Here is a 23,281-nt window from a genome sequence, read left to right as displayed (position 1 = left end):
TTCATCACATCTCTTCTCCACTTCCATCAAACTTGCTCCTTCTGGCCACCTTTGAAAAGCAGCTCAAATTGGTTACTAGACAACTGTAGCACTTTAGACTATAAGCTTAAATCCTTGCACAGCTGGCACTGAAGAGAGATCCTGCATCCTTGCTGTGCTTAGAGAATAGAATTGCAATCTATAGTAATTTCTGCAACACATGAACAAGGAAGCAGCCGATTTCTGCAATCTTTGACCATCATGTAAACACGACTAGATTGTGACCTACAGTGTCACAATTTGAAACAAACATCAGCCATACCTATGGGAAGTCTCCACAAGTGGTAAATATACACGGGTGAGAAAGAATAGGTAGGGAATCTTCAGAATGCACACAAGAGAAGCAAACATCAACAATCAGAAATAAGGAACAAAAACAGAAAAACATGCAAAAACGAGACAACCAAGTCTTCAATCCTCCTGGATTTTGACCAGAGAGGGAAGAGACTAGGGGAAGAGGGGCTTCTTCCATGCATGCAGTCATGTGGGAAGGTTACTGGTGTTAGTTTTATTTTCCTGGCAAACCCCAGCCTAAAACCTTTCCTGGTGGTGGTCCAAGACAATAAGGCGATTTCAGAATTCATAGATTGAAAAAAGCCAATTGCTTCCTGGTTTTCAAAATTATTTGTTTAGTTGGGGAAGCAGAAAAGCAGGAGTTTCCCTCCCTCCCCCCTTTAGATTATGCACAGAGTATTAAGTGAAGTTGTAAAAATCACAATGTTGCAGAAATTTTTACTACCACATACTTCACTTGGAGACTGATTTCATCAAGGGTCAATCATTTGCTTCTTGATTTCATGGAGATCACCAGCTACTGTAACTGTTGCTGGTAAATGAGTTCAAATTAAATCCCTTGCCAGGCTCTGAGATACTGCATGGGAGGAATGAGGTACTCTGGCAAGAAAGGTTCAATAGTACTTCTGATGCAAATTGTGCAAAGTCTAGCTCCCATCATGTACTCTGTGTGTGCCTATACATACACTACTTTATAAAAACATAGTTCCCACTCTAGCTACGTTTAAGTTTTACTCATGATAAAAAAAATTTCCTTCTTAAATCATAATGTGACATGCTTACCAATAACTAAATTTCAGAGATAGGGAATTTCGGATCCTTTTGATAGGCTACTAAATATGCATAGTGTGAATGTGTGTATGTATATATATCTATATTAATGTATACTGTATAGGGTCAAAATGTTGCTAAAGCGACAGGAGATAGGGTATTCACATTATCTGAGCAGTCTGTACTTGGCACACCGGTACCCTGAAAGGCAAAAGGATTTTTGCCACTGGTGTTCCTGTCAGAGTTTTAGAACCCTACTAGGACACTGACTGTTGGATTCTGATAGTGAAAGAAGCAAATGACTGAACTGTATTAATTTTGTCTTGGTTTTTTTTTCATCCAAGTTTTTTCAAGCTCAATGTGGAAGACTGAAGGTGAGTTCCTCACATGCAGACAGTGGTGAGCGACTTCTCCAAAAGGCTTGTAGAAGGATTTTGGAGTGATGGAATTTGGAGATCCCTGGTCACTGACCAGAGGGGAATCCTCACCCCAAATCTAGGCAACCAATCAGAACAAAGTATTTTACCTTCTGTTCACCAGCGTGGACGACATCATCAGCACCATGCAAGCCACATGACAAAGTCACATGATACGCACGCACATGATTGGTTGAAAGGAAAGTGGAGGAGGTCACATGGAAAATACAAAAAAATTAAAAAACTGATGTAAACAATGGGCAAGGGAAAAAAATCAACAACAGAATTACAGACTAAATAAAATAGAAACAAAATTAAATTAGCCAGTATATATCAGAAACACTGGGGAGACAGTAAAATCACCTGGAAATATAAGAATATTAAACCATAGAAAGCATTGAGTTATGACCTTGTGAGTGTTAGGAACAGCTCCATCGCTGCTTATTAATACCAAGTCAAAGAAACAAAAATTATTGTAAAGTGTGTGCCAGAGCTTGGACAGCTGAAGGAATCCACAAGACTGTTGGAAAGAAAAAGGGAATACATTGTTATTCAGAAACAGTCCAGGCAGCAGAGGTGAAATGGTCAAAATTACAGCCCACACAGTTCAGTGAAGACAAACCTTGGCATTTCATATTGATGTATTCTCTCTTCTGCAGAAAAAATGTATTCCTAAATATCAACAACAGTAACAACTGAAAAAGAGAAAAACCTGCTATGTGTATACATTTCCAAGGACGGAGTTTTCACTCAAAGAGCTGCAACCAAAATTTGGTCAGACTGACAGTTATCACTCAGAGTGCACAAGCTCCGTCCAACACATTCAGCCTGAAGATTCGAAGAATAGCATGAGTCATGTACAATGAATTATACCAATGATTTCATGTGTGCAAGGGGTTTTTCTGTCAATGAGGAAAGGAAAGAAGTGCTCTGCACTGGAAATTAATTACAAAGATGGCATGAGGAAGACAGCTACTGCTGAAAGAGATGGAAAAGTATGCAGACTGTATGACAGGGGAATGAAAAAAAAATTTTAAAATCAGTTGTTGGACTGGAGGACACCACTAACTCCATGCTCTGTTTCCCTTCCTAAATTACTAACTACTTTATAACTTGCATTCTTCATGATCATTCCTCTGTCTCATCTTAATGAGGCTACTTCACAGTGCTCTGGTACTTCCCTGTTAATTTGATGTAAAGAGACTTAAACCCTTAATCTTTTGGGTGCTTGTATCTGACAAGATTAAGGGCATACCATTACTGGGGAAAGAAGTGATGGTTCAAAATGTAAAATCGATTTGTTACATCTAAGCTTTCAAGCCATTGTCTCTAGTTATAAACATAGACTCATGGAACTCTAGGTGAGTGCATCATGGAAGGAGGGAAGTTTAAGAGTTACTGTGAGATTGCCTGGAAAGGCATTCAGTGTCTTCTGCTCATGAGGAAACTTATTTCCAAATCCCCAGTAAGATTAATATGAGATTTTAAAACAGGCAAGAGAGGTTGCCTTTCAGATCAATTCCTCCTGAAAGAAAGCTTTAGTTAAAGATCAAGGGCAAAATTAGCAGTATAAATATAACCGGAAGCTACTTTGGATGAGGCTTCTAAGACACAGAAGACATTTGGAAATACTGTCTTTAGCTTAAAACCTTGAAATTCACCCTATTGTCATGGGTAGAAGTCAGGTAGTCAGAACATTGACTCTCTTGGAGCTTGCAAGAGGAACGAGGCCCTGGTACACACAGGCTTCTATTCACAGGCAGTACTCACGTCAAATCTGAAAACACAAGGGCTTTCATAGTTAGCTCTGTCTCTCTCAGGACTACTGGACCAAGGAACCTGATAAAAATGTCTTTTATAGTACTGTTATTATCAGGGCTTGTTAAGAAATATGGACCATTGACGGGCTTACTTACAGATCATATTTTTTAAAAGCATGAAAAGGAGAGATGCAGTTTTGTCTGTTCTGTGAAAATGCTTCTCCCTAACTCCATAGCTAACTAGATCTTAGAGTTGTCTCTGAACATTAAATTCCTTTGGAGACAGGGACCTCAGCATTGTTTGCCTGGAGTCTCTGCAATAGTAGCTCTTGGATTCTGGTTGGACATAGGCTGTGGCAGAGAATATATACATCTGTGCTTACATCATGGTAAATCTGGAATGAGTGAAAGGGAAAGGAAAAAGAAAAGGAATGTGAAAGACGAATTAATGAATGGCTGCTATCAAACTTTCACTTTTTATGTAAATAGGCTTCCCCTCCCGCCATGTTTATCTTATTATAACAAATAATGGGTGGCCAGGCCCATTTCTTGGGGAAAGAAATTCCAAAGCAAAAAGAGTCACCAGCTCTTTGGGATGCCCATGTGACCTTTTTCCCAAGACTGCAACCTATCTTGAATTGACTGCATGCACTGTGCAAGATAACACAGATTTTATAGAAAAAACCCCACTTGGCTTTCCACCTGCGTGTCTCTTGCTTAGTGTCCTCCACCTCCCTCATCCTGCAACTTTTGAATCTCTTGGCCAGTATCTAGTAAATATGACAGAAATTCCTACAGATTCTGGAAAAACTGGAGACTAAATAGAAGACAGACCCAAATTAGTGCCTCAACTGAAAAAAATTTTTTTTCAAGCGACCTCAAACATTGCTAGGCAAAATATATTCCACAGTGGAGAAAGCTGCAAGAAAAACTTCCTTACTGCCACTGATAACAGAACTATTTATCCAAGCAACCTAAGAGGATTAAGTCAAAGGAGATACATGCTCCTAAACACTTTATATGACTATAGACATCTCACATATGTTACTGATCACATAAAGTCAAAAACTCACTAAAGTCAGTGAAGAAACTCTCTTCAGCTTCATTAGGTTTCGGTTAGATCCATTGTTCATTTTCCTGACTTCATGATGCTATACAGCAGCTCTCAATTTCTAATTGCTCTTGGTTTCATTCATTTAACTACTGAGGTTAGATAAGGGTAAGACACAAGATCATTCAGCGGCATCATCAACAATTAAATGATGCAAAGTTATAAGATTATCTGCCTTGTGCCAATGCCCTTTTATGCTTTTGAATATAGCATATTCATATGCTACAGAACAACTTAGCATACAAAACAAATGTGTCTACTATTTGCATAAATTGACTATGCACACAAGTGACAATGAGGCAGTGAGAGGTCAGATCTGCTTCTGTTCAGCGTAAGTGCCTGAACTTCAATGTAGGTAAAAATGGAAACTTTTACCCTTAAAAACCCCAACATTCCCCCCTGCAACTAACACCACCATCACCGCCCCCACCCCCCCTCCCCCCCAAACAAAAAAAAGCGTGGAAAATGTTTATCACAAACTAGGTCTTAGTATCTTTTCTGGGTAAAAACACCCATTCTTTTTAAGGAACAAAGAATGTTCTGCAAAACATTAACACAGCATTTTCCCTCAAAAGTGATGCTATCTCCTAGCCCCACATATGAACAGCCACAATGGAACCTCTGCCTCCTAAGAAATAAAAGATTAATAGTAGACCTGCTGGTTGCCACCTTACCCCTGCCCTTCGCCCTCTCCACCCACCCTCCAAGTCTGATTCAAAATTAATAGTTCTCTTCAGCAATACAGAACCACTACCACTTCAGATGCATCAGGAATCATGGCTTGGCATGTTGTTTACATGAAAAATACTGCAAGAAGGAAAGTGTTCATTGTGGTCACTGGCAGATAAAAGGACATTTCATGCAATGTATAAGACCATGGAATGTGCCAGTCAAATGCAGTAGTTTTGGGGTTTTTTAAATTCCTTTGACAGTTCTAGACTAGCCGTACTATCCTCTCCATCCCAAACCCCCAAATAATCACATAATTCATGCTTTTAGTATTTTCCATTTAGAAGTGATGAACCATTTCTAACCCACTACAGGTAAACACACAGGTCTTTATCTTAAAGACCATATTCACAGGAACACATACATTTTATTATTGTAAATCAAAAGAAAAGCATTTAGCTTTGTAGAAATGATTAGTTGTTCAAAACACACATATGCACCATGTAAACCTATGTCTTCCTTAAGTGTTTTCCTTCATCTTCCAGGACTGTGTTGCAAATATTTGCTTGGCTTTCATATTGGCATGTGATTGGCTATAGATCTTCTACATGTAGGGAATAAGATCATACATTTGATACATCCACTCAGTATTGGGAAGGTGTGTCACTGAACTCTTAACAGCTAGTCTAAAACAGACATTTCAAAATGGTTCTTTTACGTACAAATCAACTAATGCAAATTTTAGCTATTTTTCCTTAGAGTACTCAGATCCAGCATGGAAGCACCTGCTTACCTGACTCAGTCTCACTAGGAATGGCTGTCTAACCAACAAAGTACTGAGCAAGAACTGAGGGAATCTGAATCCAATTCCCATTTCAGATATGGACTTCTTGTGAAGTCTTAGACCTCTTTTAATGCAGACAGGGGATCAGTGGTAAGATGGGGCAATGCTCCCTCTCCCCACAGTCCTCTCTCCTATAAGATATTCTACCTCCTCATTTGCATCTTCTTTCAACATCCAACATCCATAGTTGTAGTATCAACTGTATCTCCCTAAATTCACAGAAAATAGAGCAAGGCAGGGTAGCAAGAGGATTATTTAGTCCACGTCCCTTTTGCAAAGGCAGCTTTAACACTAAAATCACTAATGGAAAACGTGAAAGGAAAACACTCCTTTTGGAAACAATCATTTAAATTTCTCCCCCCCCCCCCCTTTATCCCCCTCCATGTTTCCTCTAAATCTTGTATTTCCATTTTTTACTGCATGCTTGGTAGGACGACAGGAAGAGGAGGAAGAGTGGTACCATGCTGGGTTCTTAACAGCTACATGCTCACACAACACATTAATGCCAGATTGTTGGTTAACAGACATCAAAATAGTGCAGAATAGCACTTTAATTCTCTCAGTAGAAGGGCTACAGCATAACAAATTGCACTCCAGACCAAAGGGGAGCAGTTCCCATCTACTCACTTGGTGGCTCTGAGCTTTTGGATTCAGCAAGAGGCTGAGTTGCTATGGAAACATGAAGGATAGATAGGACATGTAAAGGTGAAGCATACCATATAAGTAAGTTGTAAGAGGCAGGGGCAGGGTAAGAGGCAGGGGCAGGCTAGAAAAGAAAGAGAGGTGGTCTAATGAGGAGAGAGCGAGAATGATACTGAATCCTTATGGCAGATGTGTATTACCTGAAAAGGCTGCAAAAATTATGCTCTGCTGCTGTTTTCCAACCCCTCTCCACAGGGAGAGTTGTGCTGCCAGATGCAGGACCCTCCAGGTGACAGGGAAGCCAGCCTGCACTGCATCATTCTTGCAACAAGCTATGGCTCCAAGGGTCCCTACTGATACCTTTTCATCCTGAAGAGTTTTGAAGCTCTGAATCCAATTTCAGAGACAGCTACAGCATTTTTACCTACTTTTGGCCCAAATAGCAACCTAGGTTCACATGTTGCTAGCCCATTAAGTACTGGAATTTCTGGGAAGCCCTCTAGAGCAGCACCCCATTGCTAGCTTTTGCCCAACTATAGAAAACAAAGGAGCAAGGACTAATGAGAACTTACCCTCCTGATACACTGTTCTTTCTCACCTCCACATGCTAGGGCCAGGGTACAGGCAGAGAGGAGGAAAAAAGATTTAATGGCCCAACAAGGTGTGAGTACCCTTGAGAAATAAGGCAGTTTAGAGAGAAGCTGACAGACTGAAAGTCCCTTGGGAATCCTGCTAAGCACTCCACTCCCAAGAGCAAAGGCAGACCGTACAAGCACTGAATACAAGGATTACCAGGACAGAAGGACAAAGAAGAATGTCTCTACTTCCAAAAGTCATGGGAAGAACGCAATGCGAGAGACATAAGCTGTGAGGGATTTCTCTACTATTCTATATAATATCTTCAAAAATGAAAGAATTGTCACTGTCATGTCTTCATGACTGGGCGACAGAGAACTACAGTTAACGAGAGGGGTAAATCAGATGTTTTGAGAGGCTGGAGAGCCACCCCTTGGAAAGAGATCTGGGGGTTTGGGTTGATGGCAAGTTGAATATGAGTCAACAATGTGCCCTGGCAGCCAAAAGGGCCAATCGTGTCCTGGAATACATCAAGCACAGCATAGCTAGCTGGTCGAGTTGGGTGACTGCCCCACTCTACACTGCACTGGTGTGGGCCCACCTCGAGCACTGTGTGCAGCTTTGGGCACCTCAATATAAGAAGGACATCAAACTATTGGAGTGTGTCCAGAGGAGGGCAACCAAGATAGTGAAAGGTCTCGAGGGCAAGACTTACAAGGAGTGGCTGACATCACTTGGCTTGTTCAGCTTGGAGAAGAGAAGGCTGAGGGGTGACTTCACTGCAGTCTACACCTTCCTCAAGGGGGGCAGCAGAGGGGGAGCTGCTGATCGATCTCTGGTGACCAGTGATAGGACACAAGGAAATGGAATGAAGCCGTGTCAGGGGAAGTTCAAATTGGACATTAGGGTAAGGTTCTTTACTGAGAGGGTGGTCAGTCACTGCAACAGGCTCCCCAGGGAAGCAGTCATAGCACCAAGCCCGTCAAGAGTTCAAGGAGCATCTGGATGACGCTCTTAGTCATATGGTTTAGTTTTAGGCAGTCCTGTGAGAAGCAGGCAGCTGGACTCAATGATCCTTATGGGTGCTGTCGTGGTTTAACCCCAGCCAGCAACTAAACACCACGCAGCCGCTCACTCACTCCCCCCCACCCAGTGGGATGGGGGAGAAAATCGGGAAAAGAAGCAAAACCCGTGGGTTGAGATAAGAACGGTTTAATAGAACAGAAAAAGAAGAAACTAATAATGATAATGATAACACTAATAAAATGACAACAGCAATAATGAAAGGATTGGAATGTACAAATGATGCGCAGTGCAATTGCTCACCACCTGCCGACCGACACCCAGCCAGTCCCCGAGCGGCGAATCCCTGCCCCCACTTCCCCGTTCCTATACTAGATGGGACGTCACATGGTATGGAATACACCGTTGGCCAGTTTGGGTCAGGTGCCCTGGCTGTGTCCTGTGCCAACTTCTTGTGCCCCTCCAGCTTTCTCGCTGGCTGGGCATGAGAAGCTGAAAAATCCTTGAATTTATTCTAAACACTACTGAGCAACAACTGAAAACATCAGTGTTATCAACATTCTTCACATACTGAACTCAAAACATAGCACTGTACCAGCTACTAGGAAGACAGTTAACTCTATCCCAGCTGAAACCAGGACAGGTGCCTTCTAACTTGAGATGTTCTATGATTCTGTGAATTCCTTTTCCTCCCATGGTGATATCAGTGCTGCTGGCGTAAGGGGAGAACAGGATAGAACCTCATGCAGCTTGCAGTCTAAATCTGATTATGCAGATTTTAAAAAGTGATGAAGCAGGATAGAAAGAAATGAGTTTTCTTCCACAGCTCCAGAAGGTGTTTTAGTAACAGGCTTAGGGAAGCACAAGCCATTCCCTGCTGATCACTTGAGTATCTTCCGCTCTACTTAGCCGAGAAACTAAACTCTTTATTTGCTGTGCTAGGTTGATTTCAGGAAATTTAGCTTCACACCACAAAACCTGAGTATATCCCATAAGACATCCCCAGGAATGGGACATAAACGGATCAGAAATCTTAACGGCAAAGACCAGTGACAACAACCAACTTTCACATGGGCAGGGTTTCACTCTATATCTTTCTCTTGATCTCTCTCCTTCCATGAGTCCAGCATACCTGGGAGTTCTCTGTGGGTTTTCTCTGTCCTGGAAATCACACTTACACTTATCTGTAGTTCCTCTACCAGAAGATTCAGTTTTCACTCAGGGGGGCGGGGGGGGGCAGGGAGCGGAAATACATACACACATACATATATATAAAAAATACACACACGCACAGAAAAGAAGGAAAACACCCAAGAATGTTAGGCAGACTGCACCACACTCGGTGAGGAGATACAGGCAGAGCAAAGTGGATCAAAGACAACAGCCTCTTCTACTATACTCACTCTCTGCTAAACAGGATGTGGGTGCAGCAGTACTTGCTAAAGGAAGAGAAAGGAAGGTGAGGAGGGGAGTTGATTGCTGTTAAATACTGCCAAAAGACAGAAAATTAAAAAACAAATTGGTAAGATTTTGCCAGATCAAGCCTCTCCAGACATAGAGCTCAAGCAAAGTAAATGCACTTTGCCAGACCTGCATTTTGGATCCTCTATGAGTTCTTGCTTTAAACCAGCTTCCTCATAACACAGGATCACTGCACACACACCACTGTTCACCAACATTACCAGGAGTTCAAACCAATGCCGGAGTTCAAACAGATGCTGGCCAGCACTGTGTGTATGGCAGCAAAACACGGCCTACACGACCACTGTTTTGGTGAAAGCCATTGCTAACTATCCTATTACCAGCTTAGGACCTGGTGGAATTTGGGGATTATTTTAGTGTTGTTTTGGGTTTTTTTTTTTTTACATTAAGATACTCTGATATCAAAACCAAACACACCATACACACACACACTCTCTCTCTCCTGGTTTGACACACATTTGGGTCCCATCTGCACAACAGCAAGAAACAGCTGGGGCTCAAAAAGAAACTGTTCACAAGATCTGTGTGCAGCCTTTGTTTGTCTTCAGATGTATAAGGAAATGCAGAAAAATAGCAAATCATTGGGATGAAAATACAAACCCAGGTCAAGTTAGACAGATATCCTCCCAACCCCACAATTCTCATCTGTGCTAGTATAGTATGTCATTATTACTAATTATTTGGGCCTCCATGTGCCTCTAAGATAGAAAGAAATTACTTTTTGCTTATTGAGGAAAATTTATAAAAATCAAAATAACTACGGACATATCCCAGCAGGCACTAAAAAATGGTGTCAGTTTTTACATTCAAGTAGAAACTTTAAATAATAGGGCAAGGAAACTAGTTGCTTTAGCTAGTCTTGGCTGGTGTAACACACAGTTTTTATATTCTTTTCTGTAAAATTTCTGAAACATGTCTGTGATCTTCAAATCACAGCAGACTAGGGGACACGCAACTTTCTCCTGATTTGATTTTGCCCACAAACAGGTAATATTGTGTGACTGGAATTCCAGCACAGATGAAAAAGGCATTTCTGTTGTGTCAACAATCTCCTCACCATTGCTATAACCCAGTTCATGATCTGAGATGGGCTTTGAGAACCCCAGAGAGCAGAGAAAGAATTAGAGAACCAAATGCTCAGAAGGATCACAGCTGCAAGGCATAAATGTGCCTGAAAGAGCATCAGCAGAATTTGTAAATGAAAAAAATGTTATAGCCCACAAAGAAGGAAAAAAGAAATGGAACTTACCCTACAAGGGAGCAGAGTTAGGGACTACAGACTGACTGATAGCCGATTGCCACATTAAAAAAAAGCAAAAAAACTCTACAAGCGTGATTTAATGTTCTTCAAAGCCACGTACCTGTCCCCAAGTGATGAACATGAGGCTTAGCAGACAGGTCTGTCGATGTGGCTGAAACAAAGCTTTTAATGTTCTTTTTCCTCTCTTCTTAATTGGATCTTTTCCCTTTTCCTGTGGTACTGATCTGCACAGAGACTGAATACCTAAGCCCTTATGTTCCTTGTGTATTGTTGACTACGTCCAGTTCCGAAGGGCCTACCAAATCATTTGCTTGATAGTTATAATACTAACCACAATTAACTTCATATAAGGGATATATTACTTCTACTGAAATTAACAGGCTCCAAACAATTTTAGGCAACGGACTGCACATATGTTCTGGAAACATGTCTCCCAGTTGACTCTTTGTAACTACTGCAATTTGCAAATCTGTCTATCCATCTGTCCATTCATTCATCCATCTTGACTACCAATCCATTCATCCTGTTAGTGGTCCACTAAGTCCAAGCTTTTGTATAATACAACCTTTAAGGAAAAACAGCACAAGTATGATTCAAATCCTGTAATTAGGGTTTAAAAAAAAAAAAAAAATCTTTCCTTTTTTTACTTCAGAAATCTCAAAGAATGCGACAGCAGCTTCATAAAGCTTGCCCATACAATCTTGAGAATAACAACAGTTCACCACAAGGACACACACTTTAATAAACAGGATAATGCTCACTTAGATAAAAGAGGTTTCTTTTAGCTGCCATTGACTAACTCCAATCTGAAAGGCACAAAGCTACGGAGCATACAATGTTTCACTGAACCTAACTGACAATTAAACATATCCATCAAATCTCTCTAACTCATTTTGCATTGGGAAGGAGGAAACGTGCATTTTTTTATTTAGTATGAGGTTTATTTATTTATTTGAGTATACAAACTACACAAGTGCTGGAAGACTGTCCAAAAACTACTAATGGTAAAAAGTATTAGTGAGAAGAGGCAAAAAATGTAAATTTTTTCTTGAAGTTTTTGCTTTCAAAATTGTGAAGATACTCAAAATTCTGAAGTTTTTGGTTGGGTCTTAATTGGTCTAAACCAGACCTGCAATTTAGCTAAAGCTTTCTCCTGTTTTGGTTGTTTGTTTTTTTTTTTTCCTGAATTAGTTACATTTCATTAAAATTTGAAAATTTTTTACCAATTCATAAACATGAAGCCTTCCACTACTCCACTCTGTAGTCAACAAGCTAACTATTATTATTAGACAATCACTAAGTTAAGTATTTGAATTGCATGCTTTACAATAAAGACAAAGGATGTTAACCCCTAATTCTGTTCTAAAAAGAGCAGTATTACCCGTAGTAGGATGACTACTCTAGTGTCAGTCTTGTTAGGAAATGGACACTACCAGTTACTTCATTTCTAAAGACCCTGAGAGGAAAAAGGTACTAGATTAAAAGCTGATGTTATGTATGTTAGAAGAACACTCTAGGAACATAAGAAGAGAGTGAAAGAAATGCAGAGAGGCACTTACGTGAGTGAGGGATGCCTGCAGTTTTTCCATGGATGGAACACAGACAAAAAGAAAATACAGAGATAGACACAAAAAAAAAAAAAAAGTAGAAGAGGTGAGGAGATAAGAGAACATGGAGCTGGAAAATCAAAATACCACGAGCTGTCTCAAATCCAACCCTAAGGAGTGGGGCAGGTTACAGGAGTTATCACAACAGAGTGGACATCAATTGTGAGGGCTGGCTTACTGCACAGGGCCTGGGATTTCCAAGCAACAAGGCATGTGTACTGTCCCATACTGCTCAGCAATTCTGGTGAGGCAGAAGTTGGCAGACAAAATCAAGACCATGCACAGCTCATGGGGCCTCAAAGCATGCACATACTTGGGCTAGGAATATCGCCAGCTCTGAATTCAGAGGAAAGTCCTGCATAGTGGTTTCAGAAGAGCTATGAAATAGGTGCACAAGTATGGGTGCAATGGTGGAAAGAAGAATAGGCTGTAGATCTAAATGCAAGGAGAATGGGAAAGAAGAATCCCAGGGGTTGTGGGTGGTTGAATACAGATCCTAATACTTGGATGAGGCTGTGTACAAGGATAAGAGACCACTTCTCCCCAGCCTGCTTTTGTCACATCTCCCCTACACACTCCATACTTTTTTTTCCCTCTTTCTCTCCTTCCTATCTTGAATAACTCTCTGTTTTTTAACTCTTGCCTCTTTTGTTCCTGGTTGAAACAGGAGGGAAAGTCTTAAGCCACAGCAGAGCATCCTGCCATTGGAGTGGAAGATTACCCAAGTAAAGCAGACAAGAGGCTGTGGAAATCACCTTATATGCTGCATGGGCATCTTAAAGCAGTTATTTGCAGAAAAGAGAAATCCCCCTCCCTCCCCTTTCTTCCACAGTTTATGGCCAGTCCTATGCTGAACCTCTTAATTTCTGATTTGCAAAAAACCATGCCTTGTGACAATGACATTACATTCTCTATAACCAATGCCCTTCTCGACTTGCTGCTTTTTCATATTAAAACTTCCAGTTGCATAGCCCCTTCTCTTTGACAATACAAAGTTTGTACTAGTAACCCAGGGCACAAACCAGTGCAAATAAAATAGTTCCTGTGCCTCCTACCTTCAAGGAACATTTTTAATTAGTAATGAAATTCACTACAATCAAAAAGCACAACAAAAACAAAGGGTGCAGCAAAGTCTGCAAGATAAGAAGGTGTCATCCATGCATGGCAGAGATTCCCTAGAAAGATGCAAGGAAAGAGAAGCAGAGGGAGGTCTCAGTTTTACTTACGAACTGGTTGTGTCTTGAAGTCGGATGGCAGGCTAATCTCACCCACGCCCTTGCCATTAACTGCAGACAGTCTCACAGAGTAGGTTGTTTCAGGTTTCAGGCCAGTGATAGTGATCATGCCCTCCACATTTGCTGTTGCAGAAACCAGGGAGGAAAAGCAAAGAAAGGCTCAGGCTTTAAGTCAACAATAAATGCCATGTTTCTATCGTATACTTTTGCCATGCTCACCCCATGTAACAGAGCCCTCTTCTGGGCCCAGCCTCACATAAACAGTGCAAAGAGAAAGGTCAGAGCTACCACCCCTGTATCAACCAGCTGATTAGAGAGGTGTATTGCCACAGCCTCTCTAGAGGGGATGTAGTGGAGTTTGTGGTAGACACCAGAGGGCATCAGCCCTTGCCCTGTGCCAAGGAGCTCCCTGAATAATGCTCTTCAAGACCACTGTCATGTGGGGCTCTGACTGTAGTAGACATACTCATGCTCATGTGTTGGGCTGCATGATCCAACTGAAAGCAAAGCCCTTAGCAGGAGAGAAACCCATCCATCTCCTTTAACAATCTATAAGAAGGTCAGACACAATGTAAGAGATGGAAAGAACCTGCTGTGGGGTCATCATGATATGAAGAAAGAAATAAGCTCTATTTTTCCTGCACAGACACAAAGGGAGAAATGAGAAGAATAAACCTGACTCTAGCTATGATCACATCACTCCAATGGGGACCTAAAAGAAGAATTTCAGTTCCAGCCAGGATTGGCGGTGGAAGATTCAGCTCTGAAATAGAACTGTCCTCTTCATAGTCCTCCCAAATCAAAATCCCTCTGGTTTACTGGACTTAAGGATACATTTTAAGCAGTGTGTATTCCTATAGACTGCTATAACGAGACAGGCTGTAATGGAAGTTAGACTTGCTTCTGGAATAGGAGGGTTTATGTTCCAAGGGAAAATGAAGGGTAACTAAAGGGGCTGACAGACAAGGCTTGAAAAGCCTTCTGTAGGAAGCACACAGTCACTCCCCAGTCAGCACGTGAAACCTCATTCAATACCAAGAACAGGGTTCTTCACCTTATTCAGACAGGATGGTGTGAACAAGGAAGGGATACAGAGATGAACATAGTGCTGCAACACACGCTCTGTAGGCAGAGAAGGCTGGTGCCCTGTCACACACGTAGAGCTATCAGCACAGCAGGGCCCTCATTTCCAACTGAGAATTCAAGGTGTCACTGCAAAGCAAATATTTAAGAACTTGTATGGGGCCTTAATATAGGAGCTGAAATGGCAAAGCTATGGAACCCTCCACTCTGACTTTCCCCTAAAGGAAAGAAAGTCTTCTCAGATGCAGGCGGGGGAGGTAACATCTGTTTTATCATCCTACCTTCTTTTGCATCATACAACCTCGAATGCCATTCTCCCTCGTCCAGTGCCCTCCACTCTGCTTTGTACTTGAGGATAGGCACCCCACCGGTAGCTTCAGGCTCATCAAACTCCACCTGGGCAGTACTGGAATAGGGCTCCACTCTGTCAATGGAAGGAGAGGACGGAGTATCTGGGGGAGGAAGGGAAAACAACCAGTGATACAGAAGACAGTGGGAAACAAGCTCCAGTGACAAAGGAAACAGAAAACTGGGAATATCAAACACATCCTTGTCATGGCTTCACAAAAGAGAGGAGAAGGGTAGGCCTGAGGCTCCCCTCAGGAGGGGAAGACTGTTAAGAGGGCTTTTAAGAATGCTAATTAGACAGTGCAGAGACCTTCATCTTGCTTCTCCTCTAAGAGGCTAGAGACTTACAGTACCTTCTTCAAAAGAGGACAACCAGAGCAAAGTAGCAAGAGCATCCTGGATGCTATTCTGTTCCCACAACCTCTTCCATAGGACACTTCAATACATATCTTGACCATTCCTAAATCTGTCTCTATGGCAGCCCTGAGAGGACAGCAGAGGCCCTTCCAGTCTGTCATGCAGTCAGACACTGGGCCTCTTTCGCTTGTACACAGTGCTCTTGAGGTGTCTTACGCTACCTGTACTATTAGGGATGTTTTGCTGATTTTGAGAAGCACATGTGCATGCCTATGCATATATGCAATGGCTGTCAGAAATCAAAGATCACAGCTCTGTCACAATGTACTGGAAGCGCAGAAAAGAACAAGACCCTTCAGAAACAAGGAAACAGAGATACTGAGGATCTTGTTATCTACAACCCACCCCAATGCAAAAATCTATGAACAGTCTCTTTGAAAGTAGAAGCTGGCTCTCCTGCTACCCCATCAACACAAACTAGAAAAGAACGGTCACTCTGTCACCTCAGCTCAAGGGCTGCAAATGCATTTCCTTATCTCCCTGCCTGGGATGCTCACCTGCCTGCACAAGAATGAACTCTGAGGACTCCTGGCCAATGCGGTTCACAGCAGTGCAGTTATAGTTCCCAAAGTCATTTTCAGAGTCTGGTGTCACCTGTGGAAGGAATGAAGGCTCATGCTCAGATCAGAAAACCGTTTTCACTCTGCCAGTGCACTCTGCATTTTGCTGGGGAGAGAAGCCACAATAAAGTACATGTGCTAACACTCTGAGAGCTGTCCACAGAGGGGAGAACTGCAGTGGGCAAAAAGTCAAAGGCAAGGAGGGGGTGGTGTCTTCTGTTACCTGACTTTCTTAGCATTTATGTGCCTGAAACACCACACAACTTCTTGTCTACCAACAGGGTGCCCTATCGAAAGACTTAACTCCTTCAACATCAGGCACATAAATTATTTGACAGCACCGAGCCTTCCTGGCTGCATATGCCTTCTCCCCTCCTTGCTTTTCCTCACCTCCAGGTAGCTTGCTGATGGAGTGTTATAGATCTTGATGTTGCTGTAGTTTGAGCTGGGAAGCAGCTGTCCATCCCGGAACCAGGAGATGACAGCACTGGGGTAAGCAAATACCTCACAGGTGATGTTCACTTGATTCCCTTCCCAGGTATAGACAGCCACAGGGCCCTGAAGCTTGGGGGCATCTGAAAGACAGACACAGTTGTGAAGGCAATCTGAGCCAGAAAATCTCCTGAAGTAGCCCAGTTAGCCTCACTTTAAGGATCCCTTGGCTAGGGTCCAGTTTAATGTGGGGAAGGGAATCTAAAATAGGAAACGGGAACTGTGTTCTCATCTGGGGGGATGGGCAGTGTCTTTTGCTGAAGGACATAAGGAGGAAATGTACTCAGTCCCAAAGGCTGCTAACACAGTGTGGGAGGAGGAGCAGACAGCATGCTATGCATCTAGGGAAGTGCATACCACGAAGTTCTCCTAGGGAAGAACTCTGATGCACCCAACAAATGGGACTGCAGCAGATTCATGGCCCATAATCTTCCCAAGGTGCAAACAGTACCCCAGCTGGAGAGAGCTAGAGCAAACATTTGCACGTATGCACACAGCAACACATCTCCAACAAAATTATTTCAGACTGAGTTGCCTTCCATGCCCTCTACCTAAACAACACACATTTCCCTAGCCATAGGTGCCTCAGACTCATCACAGGGAAAGGAAATCAAAACAGTCCCCCCTCTAAACACATGAATACCCTCCCCGCCCCATCCTCCACTTCTTACACTGCACTTCAAGGTACATGGCTTGGGAGTCCTGCCCGATGGTGTTGCTGGCTGTGCATACATACTCTCCGGCATCTGTGTACTGAATTTCTTTGAGAGTCAGGGACGACACCCGGGCATGGCTACGTACTATGATGCGCCCATCCAGGGTCTGGCAGGAAAGGAAAATAGAGTTAGAGGCTGAGCTCTGAGCCTGTGGTGCAGACTACTAAAGGGATGCAAGTCTACGTCACACCAACCCTCCAGTGCTCAGTACTTCAGAAATGATCACCTGACGCTGGGTGAAATCATGGGCACAGAGGCATTTCCAAAAGCAACAAGAAGATTCCTTATCGCACAGGGCCAACTGCAGCGATTCAAAGTACTCAGGAGAAGGGAAAAAATGAAACGAAGGACCAAAGTATCAGATGCTACTACATGTCTCAGGATAGCCGGATAATGTCAAGCTTCTTCCCAGAATGAGAACTGTAGAGATCCAGCTCTGGTCAAAAATTTTTGCTAGTGTGCTCTTGTAGAAAACCTCCCCAACAGCTACTGTGTTTCCACTCAGAGAATTCAGGCCTTCCTCTTCTCTCACTGATACTTGCTTTATTTCAATGTCCTTGAAATGGCTTTAATAAGAACAGATCCAGACCTCAGAACTGAATCAGGCAAAATGAAAGCTCAGAACTTTCACCTGAACATGGCACTGAAGACAGCAAGGTACAGTGAACAGGGCAAGAAAACTATGTGACACTTCTAGAGACAACCCTGCTTCAAGGTCTTGTGATGCTTCAAGAAAATTCTAGAGCAAACTGCATTGGTTATAAACCAGTTTAGAAATTGCTCCCACATGCAAGAAAGTATGGGGATGTCAATGACAGAGAGACAAGGAATGTAAAATCCAGGCTACCACCTGCTCAAAGGGGTTGCAGCCACACAGTGATCCCATCCCACATCGCTCCGCGCCCCTCCCCCCCCCCTCCCCCCCCAGCCCCCATCTCCAATTTGTGACCAAAGCCCAAGTGCTCTCTTACTACATGAAGCATATAAGGCCACGGACTCCTCCCTCCACCTGGGTGCTTCTGCAAGCTCTTGGTGTTCATGCTTCAGCTTGGAAGCTTTAAAGCACCAACTCTCTCATCTAGTTTCCAAAGTGGCACAAGCACAAATGAATAAATTAGGTACCCTCATGGCTGTGTCTGCTGCTGCAGTCTGCCACACTTAATGCAATTAATGCTCCAAGAACATCAATTTTCTTGGAAGATACAGGACAAGTACTGAGATTATGAGTAAAAACCCTGAGGATATTAAACAGCCACATGCACGGAGCTGTAGCACAAAGTACATCTCTGGTATCTGAAGTGGTCAGATCCTCTGGGCCTGAAGCCTCCTTCAGTTCTGAGCTAGTGGTCTCAGTCTCCAAGACTGATGAAGTTTCTACAAGTAAATGTGCTTACCTCTGTTAGTTCTGAATATTAGTTCATTTGAGCTAGTCAAATTTCGTATGCACAAAACTAGTATCCTTTGATGACACAAACCCAATTATATGTATTTTTTGTCTCTCTTCTACCCTGCACGCAGGTCTACTGCAATCCCTGACCAATGCCCCAGGCTACAAACTCCACTCCCTCTCCTGTGCTTGGTCCCTTATGTTGCTGGGAACAGTTCTTTATTTCATGTACACGTGGTGTTGTGTGCATCATTTCCTAGAACCAGGGAAGGATCTCTTAACACAAGATTAGTCCACTCTGGTATCTTAAACAACCAAATTCTGCTTTTACCTTTCTTCACTGGCTGACTATGTTGTTATCCTTTTGTCTGACTTGTGATTTGACTCCAAAACCCAGCTCACTTCTGAAACTATTGCAGTAGGATTCATAAATGTCAAGACTCCAGATCTGCAGAAGCTCCCAGCTTCTTTTAGCTCATGAGCTGGGTAAATATTCTAAACACTTCTCTCTATGACCCCACCAGCAGCCAAGAGTATAAACAGGGCAAAATACCAACACATGATCATTACAGAAAAGGTAATTTTACATCCAGCATAACCTTCCTTTTCCCCACTTTGTCAAGATCTAATACAAACAAAAGTGTGCTAGGCAGTCATGGTAAAATGATAACTTTACAAGTAATGCAACTGATTCTGAAGATAAAGCTCTGTTTCTTAATGCAAAAGGCATAAGGAAAGAAAAACATCAGGAAAAATACTCCAAAGAAGAGAAAAATGTCTACCCAAGAAAGCATGCTACTAGTTTTCTTTATTCATATTTCAGACCATCAGATGCTAACAATTCCAGGCTATTAAAGACATAGGATACATAGAAACTTGTGAACCAGATGGAGACACTTGTAATCCCTTTACCTAGCCTCTTTGATTTTGAGGATTTTGGATAACAAAATGCTTCATAGTAATGGGGAGACAACCTAAGGGACACAGGCAGTAACTCATGCCATAGCAACTGCCACTCTGCAGAAAAGGGGACGATGGTTCTCCACAACACCGATTACTACAACTTTTCCTGAGATACAAGCAGGTGTTTTTCTCCAAATTCTGACAATGCCATGTGGCACATAGTCGCTATGTACGAAGCTGGCCTAGATTTCAATACTTTAGTGTGAAAGGCGAAGAGGAGAGACAAGTAGGAAATGCATTTACCCCCCTTCCCTCCATCTTCTGGATTTTTCAGTTCTTTAACAAACAAGTATCCATGACTTAATTTCACACTGTCATATCTTCTTCTCACCCACTTTGAACACAGTGGACATCATTACAAAACAAAACCCAGAAATCCTGACCACAGCTACAAATTCCAGTGAAGGAAGACGAGTGGTCTCTCCTAGCTGTATGCTTGCACTGCATTAACCAGGACTCATCTGCGGCTCTTACTATTTGTAAGGTTGCACTAATTCCCAGTTACCAGAAAGGCATTACCAGTTTGCGGTGTAACTGAGGTAATTTTGCTTGTAACTGAGTTTTTTAGCATCTGTTGGGGACAATGTGGAGGGTCTTTTTGTTAGCATATGCTGCTAATATGACTTTCAACAATTCTCCAGTATATGCAGGACCAGAATGGTGAACTGAGACATTATGGACTGTGCATAGTAAGTAGAGCTGACCGTCTGAGGAAGAAGCAGCCAACTGCAATTGTGCCTCCAAAGCAAGGAAAGCAAGATTTAACACCAATATATGCTGCTATGACTGAAGCTCATAGAGACTTCCTTACTTTAAACCAGCTAATGCATTAGTAAGAGTGAAACACTTGATGCCAAGTATTCACTCAGCTTCCTTAGAACTGAACTCCCTGCTGCTGGAATACACTGCTAAAAGACCCCATGCTAGCTATTTTAAAGATATGTCTACACAAGCTGCAAAAATAAACTTCAACAACATTCTCACAGGACCCCACCTGGATATTTTAAGACACAGACGCAGTAAGAAATTTAGAGACAACAAGCTTAATAGTATTAGTGCTCATATTAATAAAAAGCTTGAGACAGAGAGAACAGTGAAAACACTGGGAGTGGTGAGACAGACACAACTGTAATAGGAATTAACATGAGGCCTGAAGACATGCAACTACTCAAATTCCAAATTCTTCAACGCAAACTGGTCTAAATATCCAATGCCTTCACTTGCCACAATTCATCTATTCCAACAGGTTATTTTGAAGTAAGAATGGGCAGTATCTTCTCAGCCCCATATGAAACAAAGGTGGATGGTGCTTAAATTAGAGGTTCACTTTGTTTAGGCCACACCAGTCTCTATGGTTTAAGATGGCTTAAAAATAAAAAAAGAATTCAGGATACCCAGAGCCTCCACAAAGTTGATCCTAAAAATACAAATATAAGTCACCCAGTTCTGATGGCTAATTTTGTTCTCTAACTGACCCCTATTATTTGCTTGGAAACATACTTTCTGCTCCATTTTGAAGCAAGAATGCTACAAATCAGGTGCATGTAAAGGTAGGTTATTATTACTGTTTTTAAAATACAGCACTGAATGTGAAATAAAACAGCAACAAAACACATTTGCACCAGACTGAGTTACTGCATTATCCTACACCCCCTCACTGGCCCTTGCAAATCAAAGAGAAGTAGTGATTTAGCAATTTGGAGCATTTTCTGGAGAAATACAACTTGTGAAAGATTTATCTGCATTGATTTTGAAATGGAACATGATGCAGTTGTCCTTTAAGAGAAGGTCAAACTTAAGGAGTACCATGAGCAAACAGATGAGTTGGCTGGAGCAGAAGAGGCTATCTTTGGAAAAAAATACTTTCCCAGAATACTGTTGCTAATTCTTAAAGCTCTAGATATGATTCACACTGGTAGCATAGAAGAAAATGGTGAAAGCAGTTATTTGTCAGATTTTACATTTTCTATTTGTCTTTTTTTTTTTTTAAAGTGACAACCAGAATTACTCACTCCCAACACAGCTAGTTTGCTCATCCAAAAATGCATTACTACATGCCAAGCAACTTCTAACTCTATAAGCTGTTTCTTTTATGTATTGATATTTAATTTGTTCACATTATTAATGCTGGTTTAGTTGGCATGGTTACTGGACTAGAGATTTGTTAATCTGTAATGCTTAAAAGAAACAAAACCAAAACACTAAATTTGCTAAAGGTCTGGTAATCTTATACCTCTTGTTTCTCGGGCCGGGTCCACGAAGCCTGGAGAGAACAGATATAGAACACAACAACAGAAAAAAAGCAATAAAAGTTTATCAAAGGTTGCTTTTAGGTATCATAGTGTATGCACCACATTGTGTTCTGTGCACATGCAGGCTCTAAGTTGTATGTATATCTCCTGTGTGTGGGGTGATCGCAATTTCCATTTCCCAATATAACCTCAATTTAGATTTGCATTCAAAATATCCTATAAATTGGTCTGAAAATGATTAAACAAAGGTTAACGACACCTAGAGACTGCTCTTTTTACATATCCAGTGACTATTTCCCTTGTCACGTCTCACCATTTCTAGAAACCTGCTCCCAGCATAGTGGGGAAGTGATTCTGATTACCTAGGTCACTAAATTGCAAAGATAGTTAGGGAACTGGTTTTCTAACACTGGTTTGTTAGCCACCTGCACACACCAATTAACATTAACACTCATATCATTAATTTGATCATGCATTTGTACACGTTTTTACATGCATACTGTGCCAGGAGTAGGAGACCTTGAGCTGCAGAGTACTGAAACAGTATGACCCCTCCCTGGACAGGAGACAGCAGGGCAGAACGTTGTACCTCCAGTTGATAATGTCCACCTTGTTATGCTTAGGGATGTGTACACCCAATTCTTACCGGGCTTGGGACAACCAAACAACAGGCATCAGTGAAACATGCACGAACCTTACCAATAAACATGCATTTCCCATTCAGAGAAAGCCACCAACAGTGTGGACCATATTCACTGTGGTTCAGAAGGACCATAGTTGCTGGGTTCCATTTTTCCCCTACAATTTATCTTTCAAATATTTTTCTTCTGGTCTCTATTTCAATTGCAACTTGATCCATTTCAGTTCAGGAGTCAAAAATCACCTGCTAATATCACAGCCATGATGGCATTATTGAATGTGAGGCACAAGCATTGCTGATGTGTGGATATAACAGCATACACAAGAGTGACGTTACAGAAATGGAGATGAAAGCTTAGGAAATGAGAATAAAAAACATAGTAGTTTCCACAGTGCTTCTAGTGAACATTGTGAGACTTAAGTATTAACATATGGTACAGACAGCCTCATTTCAGAATGTCTTTGATAAAAGCAAGTTATTTGCTTGTAACTAGAGGCCTGACATGAAGCCATCTGAAGAGAAGCTCATCAACACCTGCATGGGCTAGGACACTCCCATCACCTGATCATTTCTTTGTATATATATCCTGTTGTGCACAAGTTCCCTGAGAGCTGAACAGGCAACCATAATAATGCAGCATAATCCCTTTCTGATGTACCAGTCATTCTCTGTACCTGAGCAAGCCAGGCTAGC

General features: G+C 42.0%; 1 protein-coding gene across 7 annotated transcripts in view; it reads right to left on the bottom strand.

Annotated features, from left to right (window-relative positions):
• The window catches only part of NCAM1 (neural cell adhesion molecule 1), a 159,880-nt gene that overhangs the window by 31,302 nt on the left and 105,297 nt on the right, over positions 1–23,281 (bottom strand). For 3 of the 7 annotated variants that reach the window (XM_052786595.1, XM_052786598.1, XM_052786599.1), the window contains exons 9-14: positions 21,930–21,959; positions 17,302–17,452; positions 16,529–16,713; positions 16,076–16,172; positions 15,095–15,265; positions 13,722–13,853 (exon numbers count right to left, since the gene is read on the bottom strand). In XM_052786595.1, coding sequence (XP_052642555.1) covers positions 13,722–13,853; positions 15,095–15,265; positions 16,076–16,172; positions 16,529–16,713; positions 17,302–17,452; positions 21,930–21,959 — 766 coding nt within the window. Of the gene's footprint in view, positions 1–1,630; positions 1,634–10,988; positions 11,040–12,447; positions 12,463–13,721; positions 13,854–15,094; positions 15,266–16,075; positions 16,173–16,528; positions 16,714–17,301; positions 17,453–21,929; positions 21,960–23,281 lie in introns of all 7 variants that reach the window. The other 4 variants (XM_052786596.1, XM_052786602.1, XM_052786600.1 and 1 more) reach the window with 2 other exon arrangements.

The sequence above is a fragment of the Harpia harpyja genome, chromosome 4 (assembly GCF_026419915.1).
Source record: "Harpia harpyja isolate bHarHar1 chromosome 4, bHarHar1 primary haplotype, whole genome shotgun sequence".
NCBI classification, from domain to species: Eukaryota; Metazoa; Chordata; class Aves; order Accipitriformes; family Accipitridae; genus Harpia; species Harpia harpyja.
Note: the sequence above shows the minus strand (reverse complement) of the source record. Positions and strands in the feature narration are given on the sequence as shown.